This window comes from Uloborus diversus, chromosome 3 (genome assembly GCF_026930045.1).
Source record: "Uloborus diversus isolate 005 chromosome 3, Udiv.v.3.1, whole genome shotgun sequence".
Taxonomy (NCBI): Eukaryota; Metazoa; Arthropoda; class Arachnida; order Araneae; family Uloboridae; genus Uloborus; species Uloborus diversus.
Window position 1 is genome coordinate 181,384,308 of NC_072733.1, and position 21,365 is coordinate 181,405,672.

Below are 21,365 nucleotides of genomic sequence, written 5' to 3' on the forward strand. Positions count from 1 at the left end.
GAATGAAGGGCAGGGCGCATTCTGCCGATATGAAAAAGGGCAGGGCGCTGCGCCCTTCAAAAACGGCCTAGCGGGAACACTAGATAAGATCTGCTGCCCTGTCTCTGTACAGGAGTGAATGTTAGGCTCTCAACAGGGCAGAAGAAGAGCTTTTATTGATTTTTGAGAGAAAAATTTTAAGAAAGATTTTTGGACCAATAAAACAAGATAATTGTTGGAGAAGAGCTTGTGACCATGAAATTTACAAAAAGTATGGTGAACCTAACATCTTAAAGGTTATAAAGGCATCTTGCATTAGGTGACTGGGCCAAATATTTCGATATGCAGATGCATTCCCCCAAAAAGAGTCGCCTTCTTCAACATTGAAGGAAAACGCCGAAGAGGGAGACGCCCTGTCAGATGGCTGGATAGGGTATAAAAGGACTTAAAGGTAGTAGGAGTGAACCGATGGAGGGCCATTGCAGGGGATAGGGTTAGGTGGGAAAAACTTCAAGAAAAGGTCTTGGCCTGCAACAGGCTGTAGCACCAGCGAAGAAGAAGAATAAAAGAGTGAATGAATAAGAAAATAAATGAATGAATACGTAAGTGATTTATTAAATGATTGAGTAAGTAAACAAATAAACTATTTCACTTTGCCTCGCATGTACTTGTCTAATTGTACAAAATATTTAAAAAACAAATAAGCTTACTATTAACTAAAAAAATACTGCACCATATATTAGAAGGTTTCAATTAATATTTAAAATGTTTATAACAAGAACTTTAACATTTTACAATGCCGAAAATAATTATTGACTTTAGACTACATGTGTTATTACATAGTTTAAATATTACCAGATAGGTAGCGCTAAATGTAGAGTTAATCTTTTACCACTTCACTTTGCCCCACATTCCCCTACATACACTAATTTTCTGTTATAGTGCTTCCACCCATCAGATGGTAAGGTAGGTTTCTAGGTGAAAGCAAATGCGTTCAATCAGCTTTTGTAGGTGTGAGCTCAAAAGTTTATCATGTTACAAACAAAATGCTTGAAAATATTTCAAAGTGGTTCGTTCTTGGAAAAGTTCCAGCCTTTTTTTAGAAATACTACATTCATACAACCACTTCACACATTTTGAAAGGATTTTACAAAATCAAATAAATTATGCAGATCCCTTTTCGCTACTGAACTGATTCATTAGATTTCGTATTTATTGGCTGTTTGCCAATTTTCCATATGAAAAGAAAGTAAAACAATACTTTCTTGTTTTTCAGTATTTGCAATGTAAACATGCAAACTCTTTTAAAGCTTGACCACAGAAAAATGGAGGATTACCTTGAAGCAGAAACATTATTTGTAGTGAGGGTTGTTTGTTATTATTTTGGATAGATAGGATAAGGGTGAATACGTTTCTTATACAGCACTTTCTAGCTGAGATCCTACCTATTACAAATGATGTTTCGGCTACAAGGTCATCTCGGCATCTATCTCTCCATGGTCAAGGGTTAGCGGTTAACAACCAAGGAGGACAAAAAGCAATGATCCGATAGGTGGATAAGTAAAGGACCAAAAATGCATTGAAGAACTTTATATTAATAAAAGGATTTCTTTTATTGTTTGTTCTCATGAGGGAAGAAAAGCTTAAAAATCCCATGGGAGTTTAAAACACCATAAAGAAACAGGAAACCGATCAATTTTTGATTTACACTCTATGGGTTTAGATTAAAATAAATAATTTTCATTAAAAGGCAATACAACTTTGGAAAGGCAAGAAAATTAAGTACGCCAAGACAAAACTAGAAAATGGGGCTTTTGAAGAGCTAACAATTTATGAGATAGCACCATTGTATCTTAAAAAATGAATTCAGTTTAAAAAATTATTTTCTAATACTAAAAACTCGAACTATGAGGTAGTGCATCAGTTTTTTCTATGTCTCTCATGTTAATTTTTCTCTAGTCCACTGAATATAAACAAATTCAACATAAGTCAGTTTGGGAGGGGGAATGCAAGTGATTTGCTTAAGGGTTTTCTTTTTCACTCAAATACGTCTTTCCATCACGTTTATCAGCATTTGCTCCTTAATGAATGCACCTTTGCATTTTAGGACTTTTGCTAATAATTCAATTATTCTGTAAATAACTAATTGTTCCAAAGTTTTGAATAAGTAAGTATGAAGGAAGTCCAATAAAATTAAGAATTTCATTTGACAGTTTTTATATAGAATACTAAAGCTGAAAACTGGGAAATTTGGTTAGTAGCCACTGGCTGGTAGACTCAGGTTTATTAGTGGCCACTTTTTAAAGTTAGCAGCCACTTTTTAAAACTGCAACTATGCTTCAAATTTTTATTAATAATGAGAAAAAGTATCATCAGAATATTGCTCTTTGGTTTTAGAGCATTAGTAAATCTGTTTGGAAACCATAGGGACCTTTATGATGTTTTTCCTGTTGTTAGCAACATCTCAAGTAGTACAAATATAATTTATTTATTGTATCGCTCAATAAAGCAAATAATGCATTGTTATGAAAAGCACATGAGCAGTATTTACAGCCTTTTCCGTTTCATTGATGTCACTTTCACGTGCAATGCGAAATTTTTCTTTTACTATAATTGAGCAGTACACTTTAGCATGTAGCATCCGCCTTCTGCTATCAATACATATTTTTATTTACACATTAGTAAACAATACATAGCATATTTATCAAAAATACAAAGTTATTTTTAGTATCAATATAGTTAGTTGTATCACTCAATAAATCGTTTTCATCGTGATGAAAAGCAACGTCAGCAGATCATATGCCGATGCAAATTATCTCCTATTTTTTAATATTCTTTTACCATACCAAAAAGTATGCTTTCATTGAGAATGATTTTTAAAAAATTCCGCTCTGAGCAGCCATCGCAAGGCAGGTGGCACATGCAGGGTTCAAAGTACAAATGAGGGTACACTGCTGCAGCTGAATTTCTCTCTCTAGCGGTGGGGAAAATAAATACATCAGGTTAGCTCGGAACAGGGGGAGGGGAATGTGGTCCAATTGGGAATGCTAGAGTGGCGACCAGGACAGGGGGAGGGGAATGTGGTCCGATTGGGAATGCTAGAGTGGCGACCAGGAATGGCGATGAATGACATTTTTTAATCGCCACTTTTGCAACTTTAATCATCACGTGGCGAGTTGCAACCGCTAATTTTCAGTTTTATAGAATACAATACACATACAATTAACTAGTTTTCAAAAAGTTTGAAATGCAACTCATGAGATAAATTCAAGAAACAAATAATTTAATCAAAATATTATGATTTCTTGCACTAAAAAAAAGCAATTACATACAAAACATTAAATAAAAAATTCTTCAAATTAAGTGCATATCAGTGGCAGATTTAGAGGGTGAGATCGACAGAAACTCACCCTCTCAAAGCTCAGCTTTGCTCAGGGTGGCAAAATTTTGAGAGAATGCCAATGGGAAAAGTCAAAAGAATAAAAGAAACAAAATTAAGTAAAAAAATAATTTAAAAAAACGAGCTGATCATTCATCATGACATGAAAAAAATCACATGACTTCCTTTTATTCCAATTTAATGATAAAAGTCCCTCGGAGTAAGCAAAGAAACACTTTACATATTTTCACCCCCAAGTTTGTTGCAAACCGAAGCAAAAAAAAAAAAAAAAACATTCAGATTGATTTTCCCAATATTGGCAATTTTAATGTGATTCAATCGTTAACTCTCTAAATATGGCCAAATTGAAACCAAATTTAAAAAAAAATGTCACATTTTGTTGGCAAGTTGGTGATATATCGCCAAGTGTTTGTCAAATTATAACACCATTTGAGATTGCAATGAAATTAACAATGATTTGCCCCCAAAAAGGTGTAAAAGACCCCCTTAGGAACATCTGAATGAAACCAAAAGTGGTGGTGCACAACTAGACCCCACAAGGAGTCTACGTACCAAATTTCAGCTTTCTAGGACATACCATTTTTTAGTTATGCGAGATACCTATGCACATACACACGTCACAAGAAAACTCGTAATTAAGTCTTTGATGGTTGAAATGGATATTTCTGGTGTCTATACGTTCTTAGGCATATGTCCACGCATGGTCGGGTTGAAAAAAAACTCAATACTCATCCGGGGGCGAGCAAAATAGAAATTAAGGTCAATTTGTGAGTGGAAATTTTTTCACATATACAATACTTAATTTACTATGTAAAAAGTAAAAAATGTGCTTAAATCTTTAATAACACAAATCCTGAAGGGAAAAGCAGAATGTGAAATTCAAACTCCTTTTGCATATTGGAAAAGGAAAACGGTGTCATCCATTAGTATGATAAGCCAGTGGTGTATATATATTTTTATTTTGGAGGGGGACCATATAACCAAGATTAGCCCCCCCTCCCCTTTTTTTTGAAGGGGAGCAACAGTGCCTTCATCTTCTCCTTTTTTTGAGGTGGAGCAAGGACTTCATACTGTCATCGGGTGATGCAACCAGAAAATAGTGTTTGGAGGGAACTCTTAAAAAATTCTCACTTCTGGTGGGTAGGGGGTGGATGGGGGTCCGGGTTCTCCCCCGGAATTTTTTTGAATTGTAGTCCTAAGAACGCAGTTTTAGATGGTCTTTGGTAATGCTATGGGGAGGAAAAATTCTGAGGGGCCTTCTGCGGAAATTTTTAGAAATTGAGTTCTTAAAAATGCCATTTTAGGCTATATTTGTTGATGTTAGTGTAATAAAAGGAATGGGAGTTTTTGAAGTTACCATCCAGATTGATTAGAAAAAAAAACTAGAGCGAAATCCATCATCCCCCTGCCCAACTTTTCGAAATTGAAGTTCTAAAAACGCAGTTTTAGACTAACTTCATTGATGTTACGGGCAGGGCGGTTCTGGGACTCTCCCCAAAAACTATTTGGAAATTAAAGTCCTAAAAAACAAAGTTTTAAAAAGATATTCAGTGATACTAAGTGGAGAGATTTAAACGCTCTCTACCTTAACTTTTTCAAAACTAGTTTTTTTTCATTTTCAGATTTCATACGGGACCAGTCGAACCCTCGTCAGAAATTTTTTCACTATTGAATTCTTAAAAGTCTGTGGACCAGTTTGGTAATGTTATGGGTTCGGTCATTTTTCAAAATTGAAGTTCCATAAAAGCAATCTTAAACGATTTTCGATGCTTTCAGAAGGTAAGGCGTTTGGTATTGTCCCCTGAAAAAATTTCGACTCTGAAGCCCTGAAAATGAGGTTTGAGAAGCTCTTTAATGGCTTAAGTGGGTGGAGGGGGCTTGCAAAGTGTAGTATTTTGAATTTTTTCTTATTTTTAAACTGACTAGGAACAATAATAATAATAAAAAATGGAGCGGGGGGAGGAGGGTGAAAGAAATAGGAGGTGATGGACGAAAGAACATGATCAATAGTCAGGAACTTTTGAATTTTCTATTGTAAGGTTCTTTTCATAAGCAATTCAGATTTTTTCCCAACATTAGACAATCTTTGGAAAGGAAGAGTTCGAGAATCCTCCTCTGGGTAAAACGTAATTTCAGGTCATCTTTGGAGACTTTTAGAAGGGAGGAGAGGTTTCAGGGATCTTCATCCAAAACTTTTCAAAATTGAAATCTTAAAGGCACAATTTCAGACTATTTTCGGTAGTAACCTTAGTGAAGGGGTGTTGGTTCGGGGACCTTCCTCTAGAAACATTTTGAAATTGATGCCTGAAAAACGCCTAAATAAATGCGTCTTTAGGACATCAATTTCTATCATTACTATAACTGAACAACTAAAACTTATTTTAAAATTCTTGCAGGGGACGAGAGTTGAGGAGAGAAACATTTTGAAGACCCTTCTTTTCAGACAGACTAGGAGAAGAAAAAAAAAGGGAGGAGGGGTGAAAGAAAGAAAGAGGAATTTTATTTGTTAACAATAAGCAGCAACTGTTTAACAAAAAAACAAATATTTCTTTTTGAACGAAATGAGAATTTTTTCCCAACATTATTTGCTTTTTATTTTGTTAACTTCACTTTCCCAAGACACGCTCTTTTCTTGAGTAAGGGGTACGGATCTCCTGACGTCTTCTAAACACCATTGTCTAGTACCATCTAACGCAGGGTTCTGAAACTTCAGTGATTCGCGGCACCCTTTGAAGAATTAAAATTTTCTCACAGCATTCTAGTCTGGTTTTGTATATATATTGTTGTTACCATGGTCACTTCACGGTACCTCTCACATTTTCTTGGGTGCCCAATTCAGAAATCTCTGGTCTACCGTATTATAATTCTTATTATCACTATCATATTCATTTATTATCTATTTCTTTTTTTTTTTTTGCAGCTAAAAGCTTGGAAATCATTCGTGAGCAACTACAACCAAAAATAACTCCTTTAATAAAAAAAATTCCAGATTTTGGAGGGGGCCCGGGCCCCCTCAGCCCCTTCCTTATATACGCCCTTGCGATAAGCATACACACTGGCAGTAAGGGCACCTTGGAAACTTTTTAAATTTTCACTCCAGAGTCCCCTGTACCTACCACTGTTTATGGTTTAACCGATTGGATGGGACCCTGGCAGCACAAGTTTATCATAAAGACTGTAACCTTCCAAATAATTTTCCTGTTTTCCTAACAAATGTGTGTATATATTGTCGCCTCAAAGTAATAGTGGGGGTTTCCTTGATGGTGTCGACTGAAGGAGTGGGATAGCAGATAATGATTTGATGCTTTTTTAGGATGGTGGTTGCACAGGAGGACAAAAAAAAAAAAAATGTTTTGCAAAAATTTGAAATCTATTTACAAAAATGAGTGAACCAATGTTGGATTTTCTAATATCGCCTAGTGGTTTGATTTTGCATCTTCTAGGCGACAGATTTTTTTCACAATGTGACACTGGTGTCGCCTAGTCCTTATGTTAAAAAATGCTCTATGATTCAGACTAGAAGCCGAGAAATTCCTGGTACAGCTACTCCATAGGTATTGTTTCACTTACAGGACTTTTTGACCACCAGCATATTTTGCATCCCCCAGTCCCCATTAATGAAGATGACGCCTGGAAACTTGCATTTCAGCATCAGAATCTAATAGAGAGTAAATTTACCACATCGTTTCAACCAGGGCCGTGTCCAAGGGGAGGGTTTTAGGGGTTAAACCCCTCCCATAGGGGAAAAAATTAATAAGCCAAATTAAGAAAATGTGTATTTGGTTTTTATTAACACAAATGTGAAAGCTAGTGTGCAGCGATATTGAAAAAAAAAGAAAGAAAGAAATGAAACTTTTAATCGGAAGTTATATGCAATTTACAACTGTGAGAACTTTATCAACTAGAATAATACTTTGGAAAAATTGTGTTGTGGATGAACCACAGAATGATTTGTCAATACCAAGCATTATGAACTTGGTACATGTTGCAGCAAGATGCGCTGATTGTGTTTGGTAATGTAATTTGCATCTGCAATAAGCTTTTTCTTGTCTAGTATAATAAGCATTACTTCAGAATATGAAGCCTGATATATACATGCTACATTATAAAAGAACTTGTGAAAAGCTTTTTAAACATTTTTATTACATATACTGCATAGTAAACAAATTTGAATAGAAAGAAACAAACAAGGTTTTTTTTAAGTTTGAACTTAAAAAAAGCTGTAAAATGATGGAGTACTGCTGTCACTTTCTCAGCCAGAATTATCCTTCAAGTGCGGGAAGGGGGGGGGGGGGGTGAGCAGTCTTTACAGATGTGTAAATGTCATACTGGGATCGGCAATTTAACGTAAAACTAAAATTTGTAAGGGATTGGACTCCCTGCCCCCCAGTTAAGGATGTACTAGTTTTAAAACCCCTCCCTATATGAAAAGCTGGACACGGGCCTGGTTTCAACTGAGTTACTTTAACCAAAATCATAGGCACCATTAAAAAAAAAAATCAAAAGCAGTAAGCCACAGTCTAAAAGATATTCAAAGCAACTTTAACATACCATCTCTATATAAAGAGTGTTTAATTTATTTTTTAAACTAAGATTTACCACAATGAATTACTACAATTCCCCCAAACTATCCAGGGACATTAAATGACATCATTGAATAGATCGATATCCTATTTTTCCCAATGGTAGACAAAATGTCATGCTATCTCTTGACAGGAAAAAGGAAACATGAAGAAAAAGTTACAGCTGCTAAGACTGTCTCAGGGAGGGTTAGTATTTTTTTTTCCTTTTTTCTTAAATCTAATTTTTGTCAAAAAAAAAAAAAAAAAAAAAAATAGTTCCCAGTAGTCCCATATGCCGAGGAAGTATAAATCTGCCACTGCTGAGTACAAGATTTAACAGCAAAATAACGTTTATATAACTTAAGAATATAACAAAAGTTGTATGTTAGATAATAAAATTATAGATTCTTGAAAAATAATGAGAAAAATTAAGTCTTACTGAAGAAGCAGTCTCAGATCCAAATTTAGGAGCCTCTGATTTCAACATTGTGGTCAATACTTGAAAAAAGTAAATAAATATGTCAAAACATAACAGTGAAGAAAAAAGGAAAATAAATATTGAGTAAACGAACAATGAAAAAACATGATTTGGGGTCAAATATGAAAATTTTTATACTGTAATACAAGGTTAATATTGCAAATAAACCTTTAGAATAGAGTTGTTGAGTTTCAAGAAGTCATCAACTGAAGCAAAAAGCATAACAAATGCACAGTAGATACAGTCGGACCTCCATATATCGAAGTAGCAAATTGCCGGAAAAAAATTCGATATATAGAAATTTCGATATATAGAAACGATCTTATTTGATCATAAAAATCTCCTAAAACGGTAAAATTTAAGCTAATTTTCGTGCATGAAACCCAATTTCTAATTTATACGAGCATCGGATCAAACAAAAGTTAATAACTGAAAAATTAACAGAAATTACACATTTTTGTGCCTTCAAACATCTTCATTCTTCGGCAGTTCAACTTGATTTTCAACATGAGGGGATTTTCGTTTTGACAATGTAATCGAGAGAAAAATAAAAAATCAATCTACTTAACTTGAATGATTTTTACTGAAGCTAAAAAGACTAGGAATGATAACCAGCAGACAAAAAGGATAACTTGAAACTGATTTTACAGTGTTATTGTTACAACTAAGATTTGAAATAACTTTGAAGGAATATAAGAACTCCAAAATGGAACAACGACCTATCTACACACCCCTCAAACCCAGATTTCTTATGAGTTTCTTAGCAACCTTTAGTAAGCATAATTTTCTCCCCTAACCTTCATTTCTCATATATAGAGATTTTTTCAATATATAGAAACAATTTTTCTATGTAATGAACACCGAAATTTGCTGGGATTTCGATATATAGAAAATTTCAATATGTGGAAGTTCGATATATGGAGGCTCGACTGCATTTGCAAAAAAGCACGTCTAGAAATGTTTTTAATTTATTTTTGTGTATAAAGAAAAAAATAGTCAATCCTAGATATCTTAAATGTTGCCCTGACTTACATTTCTACACAATCAGCTTTGAAAGCCAGAAAAACACCAGTTCAACAAATGAGCAATTAAGGCAGCGGTTCTCAACCCATGGGCCGTGGACACAGGTCGAGAATCTAAACCATCAAGATAAATCTTGGGGTTAATTTCAGTTTTATGCAAAAATTTGCTTATTAAAAGTATCTCCATTCAAAAGTTTTCCCTGGTTCATTGCCAATAAGGAACTTTAAGATTAAGATTTTTCATATTTCTTAGGAACTTTCCCCTGTAATTGAAAATGAAATCTAATGAACCAGAAAATCCTAAATTTTTCTTTTTTAACTAAAGTAGTATAAGTTTCAAGCTTCAAGTTAAAAGTGCTCCTCCTTTGTTGAACTGGCTTGACTAACCAGTGACATGAGACGCTTGAGGGGCTTTCCGACAACCTACCTATTTGAATGACTTTTTATTGCAGTTAAAAAAAAAAAAAAAATAGATATGTATTGAATGTTGCGAGTTATTTGAGATCAAAACTAAACTATCCAGTTTCAAGCCAGATATGAACTCCCTTGTACAGGAAAAACATTGCTAAAAATCTCATGGAGCTTTAACTTTGATGACTTGTTTTTGAGTTTTCTAACGGCTATGACAGCTAAAAAAATGCGATAAAGTTATCTTCTTTCTTAAAACTTTTTTCAAAATTGTTCTTGTATAGTATATCTATATCAGTGGTGCAGCATGAGTGGAGAAGGGAGTTAACGTATCCTGATCTCTTGTTTTTAATACACTTTCAATCCTAAAACATTATATTATTAACACTTACGGACAGTTATGAGCAGGTGCCAAAACCCCCACCCCCAACGAAAGTCAATTTTGGCTGTGCCAGTAATATATAGTAATTAGTGAGAAATGGTTTTCAAGTTCCCAAATAATCTCGTAAATAATATTTTCTCTAGTACTGCCTTTAACCTAATCTTACTTGTCACATGTATGATTTTTTCTAGAGTAAACCAAAAGTTTGGACTCCAGTTTATGATGCTTTTGTGAATTAAGTTTTTCGTTCGACCTGGAATGTCTTTGGAACTGTTTTTATGGATGACACACTTATTTATTTGGTTTTTATATTCATGGGCTTGATTTTGTTTTTATTTTTATCGACTGGCACGAAAATGACCCCGATGGGCACAGATTTTACTTTTACACCTGGACACATAGGTAAGACTTTTGATTTTTGCTGGCGGTACGGTGGAGGGATATTACTGATAGCCTTGGCTTCTAATGTCAGAGACGAACCCCAGTGCTTAGTTTTAGGTCCTAATTCTAAAAATCTGCATTCATTTTTCACATGTGATGCTTTTGCCCAATGTATTCATGAATGTTGACTTTTTCGGAATTGGACATCCTATTCATAATTTTAGTATTAAAATTTTTGGTCTTTCGACCATAGGATGAAGTTTCCACTGCTGAAGAAAACTGGCTTCATCTCTGTCATTTATCTGTGTTGTAACCTTGTCTGTTTATTGTTCTATTGATGTTTATATTTACCTGGCTTATTTGTTTGGCTGCTTTGCACATCTTAGGGCTTCTGGTTTATAGTACTCTAATTTTTTCCTATTAATACATTTTTGATATATATAATATAAATATATAATACATTTTATTCTATCTTTTATTCATCTCATTCATTCTGCAGACAAGCAGCTTGTTGAATCAACATTATGTTGGGGATTTTTTACTGTTCAATTTTTAAAAAATCTAAAATGGTAAAAAAGTTTCCTTCAGTGCATGAAATCAAAGTTTATAAAACTAAGACTCACTTGTTAGGGCAATTTTATAGTTAATAGAAATTAGTGAGGTTTTGGACAGATTTAGATTTTTTGATAATAATGTCAAAGGCCATGTTAAAAGGTTTTTCTGACATAACGGTAAAAACCGCGGTTTAAGCTGGATAAAACCACCAACTCTCAAAAACTTGCCAACCCTGATCTTCATACAAAATGCTCAGAGATACAGGAGCCAATATGTTGCTATTATACTATTATTGGAACAGATGAGCTTAGAATCAAGCAACAGCGTAACCCTTCAAACTGTAAGAGGAAATGCCAATAAGATCAACATGGAAGATGAGACTAGAAATAGTGTGGGAATGCCTCTTACCATCATACAACATTTGTTGCTAGCATAACCAACCCCTTCACTCTCGAACTGGAATTTTTAAGGAAAAACTAATTACCCTCAACTTCAAGCAATGTCTTTGACATTGATTCCCATTTCAAATGCTTTTCAAGAGCTTCATCTATGGTATGACTTCATCTTCAGTCCCTCTCTGGATGCTCCACTATTGCTTGAGAATATCTATAATCTTCTTTATAACCTAATAAACAATTATAGATTTTACTAAAATAGTTTTGTGTATTCATGTTTGATTGTTGTCTCTGGATCATTTAGTTCCGGGAAAAGCCAACAATAAAGGGAATAAATAAAGTTGCTCAAACACTTATCTAGCTTTTAACCACCAAGCTTCATTAACTTGGTGAATTTATTAAGCTAAGGATTCTGAAGCCCTAAAATGGAATGTAGTGATACATCTATAGGTAAATTAATTATATTTTATCAATAAATTTTGATTAAATTTTATCACAATTAGTACTGTAATATAGGCTCTTAAATTCGGCTACCACAGGATGAATATTGCAGATTTTGGAACTTTCCAAATCATTTCCGAAAATTTCAATATGAAGAATGTAAAAACTAATCACACACAAATGCCCTGACAGCATTAGCACTTTCATTGAAATAATTGTAGTGTAACAGATTTACAAGTTGGCGAACACAAAAAGCAAAGTTTGAATGAAAGAGATCCACTAAACATGCACAGCAGAATTTCCGAAAAAATATTCCCAATCAGAGATTGAAAATCTAAACATTTTCCGAATTTTACTTTAACTTCTTTACTAATAATAAAGCTGAAAGTCTCTCTGTCCGGAGGATGTTTGGATGCCTGGATCTCTGTGATGTGCATAGCACCTAGACCGTTCAGTCGATTTTCATGAAATTTGGCACAAAGTTAGTTTGTAGCACGGGGGTGTGCACCTCGAAGCGATTTTTCGAAAATTCGATGTGGTTCTTTTTCTATTCCAATTTTAAGAGCAAAAATATCATAAGATGGACGAGTAAATTACGAAATTATCATAATTAACCGTAACATGGGCACAAGCCAATTGGCAAGATACGAAATTATCATAACGTGGAACCGTAACATGGGTACAAGCCAATTGGCGAGAAAATTCACCATACGTTATTTGTAAATATACAGGTAAACCAAAAGACCTTTTAATTTTTCTATTACGGGCAAAGCATTGTGGGTACCACTAGTATTGGAATAAATGTTAGAAAGAATTTCTTCCAAGTTCAGATATAATTTTATATTGTCTGACAGTTGATTTTAGTTGTTATTCACACAAATTGCCCCACTATACAAGGTTGGCGAGGTTTTTCCATGAGGCAAAAACAGAATTTGCACTAAAAATTTACAGAGACAGTTTTTACAATGTTTTCTATCAGAAAGTAATGAAAAACATTAAAAATGCTTTGATAAAAATTGTATTTTGATTTCATTTCTTTTCCAGCTTAAAACAGGTAATGTACTTTAAGAATTAAACGATTTGAAAATTTGTTTTTATATTTTTCAAACCTAAAAACAAAATTTACATTTGGGCAAGTCCATGATAAGGTCAACCAGATGATCAAATTTTCAAAATCAAAATTTCTAAACACATAGGGTATCATTTTAAAGGCAAAGAGTTATATATTTTGAAATGCCTGCCTAAAATTTGATGATTTCAGTTATAAATAAGTTACAGGAGGTTAAACTAAGGTCAACATATTGAGTATTTTCAAACTATATTTGGCGACTCTCAAAGAAATTCTATTTTTTCCAAAGTATACATACTAATATTATGAATCGAGAAGAATAACCATTTAAAGATAAAATGTGTCAAAATATAATTGATGTGTAAAAGAATTCCTCTGGGGTACATTAAGTGTTTTAAGTCCGACAGCGAAATGTGCAATTATGCTGAGCCAATAATTTTAAAGCTACATACATGTACTTTTGGGTACAAAGAAAGATTTTCAATCTCATTGATGTAACCTATTTTCATTTTGTAACAAGTGAATATTTTTTAGTAAAATCTAGGACGATTTAGTAAAATGTCGAACGTAAAATTCTTTTAACGACCGACACTGCTACAAACCTTTAAACAGCATGCGTTTTCAACTGTGTTTCTCCCTTTTTGGCCTTTAATTTCAGTTAAAGTGAAACATGCATACAAAACAACTTAGTGAATTTACTGAATATACATATAGGGTTGATTGGGATAAGTAGGACCCCATTTGAGAAATGTTAATTTTTGAAAACTCATACAAAAGTTTCAAAACAAAAAAATTAAAGTTACTGTGTTATTTTATCTTGCACATTAGAAATAAACAAAAGTTCATCATTATTTTCTAAAATAATGCTTTAATTATTCTTAAGGATTATATTTAAAAAAAAAATCGAATGGGTGTCTAACTTACCTCATAATAAGGAATAAGTGGGTCACCCCCCTTTTTATTAAATTTAAATGAAGCAGATTTGAAAAAGGGATAAGGGAGTCTTACATGATAAAGATGTAAAAAAAATTCCACGAAATCCAAATATATAAACATAACACTCCAGGGTCCCCCGTACCTACCACTATGTGTGGTTTAAACGGTTGGATGCGGCCCTGGAGACAGCTGTGTTAATCGGTGAGTTGATACATTGTATATGTCGTACATAATGCATGCAATACATGAAATCATATTCCGACAGACAGGAATTTTGCTTACACAATTTTAAACTCACATAAAGATTAATAATAATAATAATAATAATAAAACATACACACACATATACAAACATACATATAGATATATATATATATACACATTACACAGGGTACACAGCTATACACCATTGAATAGTGGTAGCAAATTAACAAAGTGACACAAACAGACAATACACTCAGCTACATTCACCAAAAACAAAGCCAACAATCATTAGATTGTACAATGTAATAGGAGACATGCAGGACAGAATGTCTAAAGAGGCAACCATTAGATACTAAAGCTGTGGGTAAATAAAAATGCATGGGTAAAAGAAATTAGATTGAGCTCTGGTACAGGTAACCCTCGGTTGATAAAGAATGGAAGATTGTATTAAGACGCGCGGTGCTATGCCGCAGTTTAAGTGCCTGCTCCAGGCGTTGTTGATGGGATGTGCCCGGAGGACAGCGGAGATGGTGGGCTTCTGTTAGTGGGCAGTCAAAGATGTAATGGAGGCTGTCCCCTATTTCTCTGCAAGAGCAGAGAGGAGAGTCGATAATGTTAAATCTATTCAAATATGAAGGTAATGGGCCGTGAACTGTTGAGAAAATGGTGTGGCAACGGTGTGAGACGCGCGGGTAGAGCTTGATTGTTGGTAGCATATCGTGCAATCCTCTGCTCGTCTCCGCGTTGTCCCATCGGTATTGCCAATCCATACAAAGCTGAGTCGTTAATAGCCTCTTGAGATGTGACGCGGGGTATGGGACACTCGCGTCTTCCTGAAGTCCGGTAGTGTCTGCCGCTAATTTGGCAAGACGATCAGCTTCGTCATTCCCTCTGTTGTTTGAATGGCCTTTTACCCAAAAGATGTTAAAATTTTTAGTAGAGCTGAGTACCTGTTTTTGAATTGTTTGGACTAATTGATTTTTGCTAAAAGAATTTTTAAGGGCCAATAGGGATGATAGGCTGTCAGAAAAAAATTGGAACGGGTATTGAGGAAGGCTTTGCGTATAAGCAATTGCATTTTTGATGGCCAAAAGTTCTGCTTGGAAGACAGAGTTTCCCTCCCGAAGTCTCACCGAAGAGGAACTTGTAATTGTGTTACCCGAAAAGGAAACAAACGCGGAGCCCACACCAGTCATGGTTTTTGAATTATCTGTGTAAACTCTGCGGGATAAAAGTTGGTTTGGATGGATCTCTTCAGTATGGATGAAGCTAGTGTCTACGAGTTGTTCGTAGGAGCATTTGAACCATTTTGGGGCGTTAGTTTCAAAGAGCGTACTTTGGAATTCGATTCCGTCAAGATGAATTGGTTTTTTTGTTTGATTAGAATGTTGAAGGACCAAATATGTTGCCTTATTAGTAGTTCCAAAGGGGGGATCCCAGATAGTATGTAAAGGGCTTGATGTGAGGTTGTGGAATATGCACCTGTAAGAACAAGAAGGAAACGGCGTTGGATAGAATGGATTTTATTTACGAGACGTACTCCTAGATAATTGCCCCATAGGCCACCTGCATGCATGAGGGAGGATTCGACCACCGCCTTGTAAAGTAGACGTCTTTGATGAAAACTGATGCCCCAATTACCCCCCGCTAATCTTTGAAATTTGCTAAGAAGTGTTACTGATTTAGTTTTAAGGCAGTCGAGGTGAGCCGTCCATTTTAGGCGATTGTCGAGTACCACCCCCAAATATTTTAAGTTATTTTTTCTGATGATGTGGAAGTCTCCCATTAGAAGAGTGGGGGCTCTTTTGAGATTCCTTGGGACTTTAAGGTGCATATAAGGTGATTTGGAATTGGAAGCAGTCAGGCCATGCTCGAGCAGCCAGGTGTTGACTAGTGAAAGAGTGTCGCGCACAAAGGTTTGCAGATCATGCGTGCGCCTTGTTGAAACGAGAATTGCAATGTCGTCCGCAAAGGCCTGCACGTGGGTGTGATCCGGCCATGGAATTCGAAGTAGTGAAGCCACGACGAGATTCCACAGTTCCGGTCCGCTACAGGAACCTTGCGGACAACCTTTTTTCTGTTGGATAGAGCATGAGCCTGTGCTTGTTTGAATGAAAATTTTTCTGTGAGAGAGGAAACTGCGATATATATTTAAAATGCCCTCATCGCAGTGGGAATTGGCAAGGTAATACATGATCTTATCCCATGGAAGAGTGTCAAAAGCTGAAACAATGTCCAGGAAGATAAGCACCATTTGATGCCCTCTTGCAATTCCTTCCTCTATTTTTGCAAATAGTGCGGCCAAGGCATGATTAACGGAACGCCGCGGGACGAAGCCAAATTGTTTTGGGTGGTGGAGGTTGTTAAGGGAAAGGTGGCTTTGGAGACGGAAAAGAAAGATTTTTTCAAAGATTTTTGAAAGCACTGGCAGAAGAATTATTGGCCTAAAGGAGGTAAAGAGGGAAGGATCCTTACCTGCTTTCAGGAAAAGTATTAATACTCCCTCTTTGAGAGGTTTTGAAAAGTTCCTAGTGCTTGGCAGGCGTTGAAGTAGTCTTTAAGGACATTGGGGAAGGTGCGATGAATAGCAGTCCATATAATGTAGTCCAGGCCATCTTTACCTGGTGCTTTCTTGCGAGGGAGGAGCTGAACTGCATGTTCAACCTCCTCCCTCGTAAAAGGAGTGTAGGTTGAGGGTGGAACAGGGGGATCGACTGGAGGATCTGGTTGGTCTTCTGGGTAAAAATGGTTCAGGATCTTTTGACAGAAAGAATCTTCGGTATCAGTAGTGGTGGATGATTGATGCATATAAGTTGGGGAGAAAGCTTTGCCGAAGCAGATTTTGTAGGGTTTGCCAAACACATTTTTGCTGTGTGTGCAGAAGGTTTTCCAGGAAGAGGTTTTAGCTTGGCGTATTGCTCATTTGTATTTAGCTAGTGCTTTTTTGTAAATGACTTTGAACTGATTCTCCAGAGAGGAACCCCTGTTGCGCTGGAGACGGCGTCTCGCAGCAGTGACACTTTTTTAGAACAGTCAAACCTGTATGCCACCATTTTGCCGGTGAAGGTGTGGCGAAATTTTTCTTCTTGAAAGTTAGCTCTGCGCAGTCCTGTATAGTGAGTGTGAGAGCTGTTGTGAATCGATCAAGGTCATCAAATGTGGTCAGGGTTGGAAGTAGGGCAATTATTGGTGGCAGTTTAACTTTGAGCAGTTTTTCAAATGGCATAGTAGTATATAAAGTTTTATAGCGGATGAACCGTGAGGTTGAAAAAGAGCTGTCGATATTAATAAAAATATAATTATGATCACTTGCTGATATGATATTGCTGACATCCCAGCTAATGTTGCTGCAAATATTTTTGGAAAAGGTTAGGTCTGGCCAACCATGACCATGTGCTGTTTGAAAGGTGGGAGGGGAGTGGGGAGAGTTCAACATGTTTAAATTCAAAATAGCGGCAAAATCAAGGACGGCCTCTCCCCTTGCCCCGTCTCTGGAATAACCGAAAGTTCTAGAAGGGGCATTGAAGTCCCCTCCGATGAGGATGGGGATGAGATTTATTGAGTTAATGAAACTCGAAAGCTCGAGAAGAAGTTCTTCGATTGGTTCGGCCGGGGACGAGTATGCTGAAAGCAAAATGAAGGGGGAGGTGTCCATTGAGTCCTTTACTGCCACAAAGTCATATGACTGGAAGGCACTTATAGTTTTAAGTTTATCTGTGGGTAGGAAAATTGCCGCACGACCACTGGTTGACAAGACTTGGCCCCAGGAGGAAGGGATATTGCAAATTTGTTTCTTGACCAAGTATGGTTCCTGAGCCAAGAATGCATGAATTTCTTGTTCTGATAATAATTGTTGAAGTAAGGATGTAGGTGCAGCCGCTCTTTGAAGGTTTATCTGAACAATCTTCAGAGAGGGAGTGGAGACTGAGGTGAATGAATTTGGGGAAACTGTTGAAAATTGTTTTAGATTTAAGTGGTTAAAAGATGAAGAATTTGCCAATCTAGTGGATGGAAGGGAAATCTTAGAGTTTGCATTTTGATATATTTTATTCATATTTCGTTTGGGATCTAACTTTGTTAACAATATTCAAATAAAAAGGGCACTTAGAGTCGTTTGCTGCGTGATCGGTAAAGTAGTTTGTACATTTGTTTACATTGGAATTGATGCAATTCGTGCAAAATGGTCGGGTTGCATTGCAAGGTTCATTGCCATGGTCCTCAGAGCAATAGCAGCAACTGCATTGCTCGTTGCAGTCCGAGGCGACATGGCCAAAGCCCTGGTAGGCATAACATCGTCGAATTCCGAGGAATTCTCGGATGCTGATGACCCGCCAGGAGAGGCTTAGTTTGGGGGAGGACATAATAAAGTGGTAGGCGCTTGGGGAACACTGGAAAACCCAGTTATTAGTGCCGTTTTTCCCTGAAAGTTTAAAACACGGGGAGACCTCCTCGTGTTCGGGAAAATCGTTGTAGAGAATATCTTGTAGGACTGGGCCGTCAAAGTCAGGTGTGACACCGTAGAGGAATATTCTCGGTAATCTGTGTCTCGGTGCTCGCACGCTAATTTTGTCCTTTAGGACTGGGACTTCTGCGAGGTTCTCCTGTAGAGAAGAAAAATCATTTTGTGTTGGCAGGTCAATAGCCACTCCCCCTTTAGCCACGTACCTGGCCCTTGAAACTTTGATACCGTCCTTCAATGGATCGAAGTTAGTCTCCAAGAGCTTCCTGAGGTTTTTAGATGATGTGCAATTGGGGTCGGTGGGGTACACTAACATGGTGTGTACATTTCTTTTGGCTGCCGAAGTATAGGACGGGGGGTCATTAAAGGGGGGAGAGGCAGGATTTTTAACGGGTTGGAGAGGAGAAGGCGAAAGGATGGTGGGGGAATCAACTATTAGCTCTGTCTGTGTGCCAGCTGTGGTATACGTGATCTCTGGTTGGTCACACTGGGAATTACTCTCAGTCAAATTGAGCTCAGGGTGTAAGTTTATGACATTATTTGCATTGTTGGGCAAAATTCCAGTGGGGGAAGAAGTTAATTGGTTCTGTTGGCTATCCTTAAGCTTAAATCGTAGTAGCGCAAGGGCAGATTTGACTTGCTCTCGTAGTCCAAGCTTCAAGAAGATGAGACGGTTTCGATCCTTGCAAGAGATAATGGTGTCAAAGAAATCCAATATATCGTCTACTGAGTTTTCGTATGTTATGAAATTTATTGGGGGTTGGGTGGTCTTATGAAAATGGTCTTCAAAAGGACCAATGTAAATCTCACTAAAATCTGTGGAGTTTGAAGATTGCAAGGAGAGTGAGGGTGTTGGTGGTGTACTGTTGGTGGGGGGTGGGGAGGTTGGGTGAGGAAGTTTACCCAAGGAGGTCATCTTAGAGTCCAGTTTCTGTAACACCCAATGAGGGGGAGAATGCCTTTGTACGACCTCGTGTGTATTTTCCATCGTATTTAAACGATAAGTATTTAACGAATATTTCAGATGCTAATCAATGAAAAGAGGAGTGACTTCAAAAAAAAAAAAAAAAAAAATGTTGTCTTGAAATCTGAGCTGAATGAATGTCTACTTGATAGGGTTCAAAGAGCTTCTAATTTTGTATACTAATTGGATAAGACTATTTAAGCTAATAATTCCGGAGATTATGATTTAGTTCAAGGAAAAAAAAAAGAGTACTGAAATCTCTCTTAATTCTGAGTAAAATGAATATTTACATGACATTTCAACAGTTTTTGAAATTTTTAAGACGGATAAAAATATAGCATAAAAAATTAATTACAATAATTTAATTAACCAGGGAAATCCAGGTATAATGCATTTAAAAAATTTTAGTGTCGCTCTGCTTGAGGCACCTTAAATAAAAAAAATAATAATAAAAAAAAAAGGTAATTATATGGAGTAAATGTTAAAATATAGATATATATGTATAATAAAACACATTGGTGAAAAGTAACTGTGTAAAATAAGTAAGATGTACGGAGATATACTTTGCTGTATACAGCGAATGTTAATTAAAATATATATATAAAAAAAAAAATTATGTATATAAAAAAAATAATAATAAATTCCAATAGTGAAAAATAATTACGTAAAGCCAGTAAAATGTACATAGATATACTCTGCAGAATGCAGTGAATGTTAATAAACCGTAAAGCAATGTTGATAAATCACTATTAAAATTTTTATACATACAGTTCCTTGGATGGAGAGCAGTAATTAGCCCACATGTGAGCGACAGTTCAGGTGATGATAGCAGGAATGACGAATGGGGCTTATATGTGTAGCGGGGCAACTAGAGCACGTTCCCTAGTCAGCCGGAGAGGGAAAGTCCATAAAAGTCTGATATGGTAACTCTGAAGTGTGAGATGGAGTAAACACTCTGGGCACATTAGAATACACAATGTTCACTGAAAGTAAATGATGCACTGTGAGGAAGATCCCTTGGATACGCAATGCAGAAATACTCTGCGGGTGGTCCCCTGGAAGGTGTTGGGTTCACTGTGGATGCTGGATGTTTACATTAAATCTTCCCCCTGACATTCATCTCCTACCCTGTTGAGGGACCCCGCAGGTTGCACGGTGGGGTCGAAGGTCGCACGGGGTGTTTCTAGCGCTGCAAAAACCTGGTAGTCTCAGCGATAGTTTCATGGGCGGATTTATGGGGGGGCAGAGAGGGGCAATGCACCCCCAGTTTTGGGAAAACTTTATGTAGTAACAACACATCTTCCAAAAATAAAAAAAATCATTTTTTTTCTTTTTTGAATTTAGAAGAGCATGGGTGGGTTAATAGTGGGAGGGGGGGGCATAGGAGCAATACCCCCCAGTTTTGAGAGGACTTTATATAGTAACAACACATCTTCCAAAATCTTAAAACAAAAAAATCATTACTTTTTTCTTTTTTGAACTTTTCAATGAAAATAAAGAGAATAGCGAATGTCCTTTTCTGATGGGAGAAAAGAAAAGAAAAAAAAACGAACATTAAATACAAATAGCGCAGCTGTCACTGGGGTGCTGAAAATGTGTCTAAATTCAGTATTTTGGACTGAAAGCCATTCGGGCAAGTGTATGAAAATGTAGGCTAAACAAGCTGTCCTTTAAGCTGCAACACTTATAATAATTGACGATCATTTTAACAAATTAGGACCTAAAACAAA

At 36.3% G+C, this 21,365-nt stretch overlaps 1 protein-coding gene across 2 annotated transcripts in view; it reads right to left on the minus strand.

Moving 5' to 3' along the window:
* LOC129219240 (uncharacterized) overlaps positions 1 to 21,365 on the minus strand; it is a 42,809-nt gene that overhangs the window by 8,991 nt on the left and 12,453 nt on the right. Inside the window, exons 2-3 of one of the 2 annotated variants that reach the window (XM_054853566.1) lie at positions 11,652 to 11,792; positions 8,381 to 8,439 (exon numbers count right to left, since the gene is read on the minus strand). In XM_054853566.1, coding sequence (XP_054709541.1) covers positions 8,381 to 8,439; positions 11,652 to 11,679 — 87 coding nt within the window. In that variant the 5' untranslated portion in view covers positions 11,680 to 11,792. The remainder of the gene's footprint in view (positions 1 to 8,380; positions 8,440 to 11,651; positions 11,793 to 21,365) is intronic. The other variant, XM_054853567.1, reaches the window with a different exon arrangement.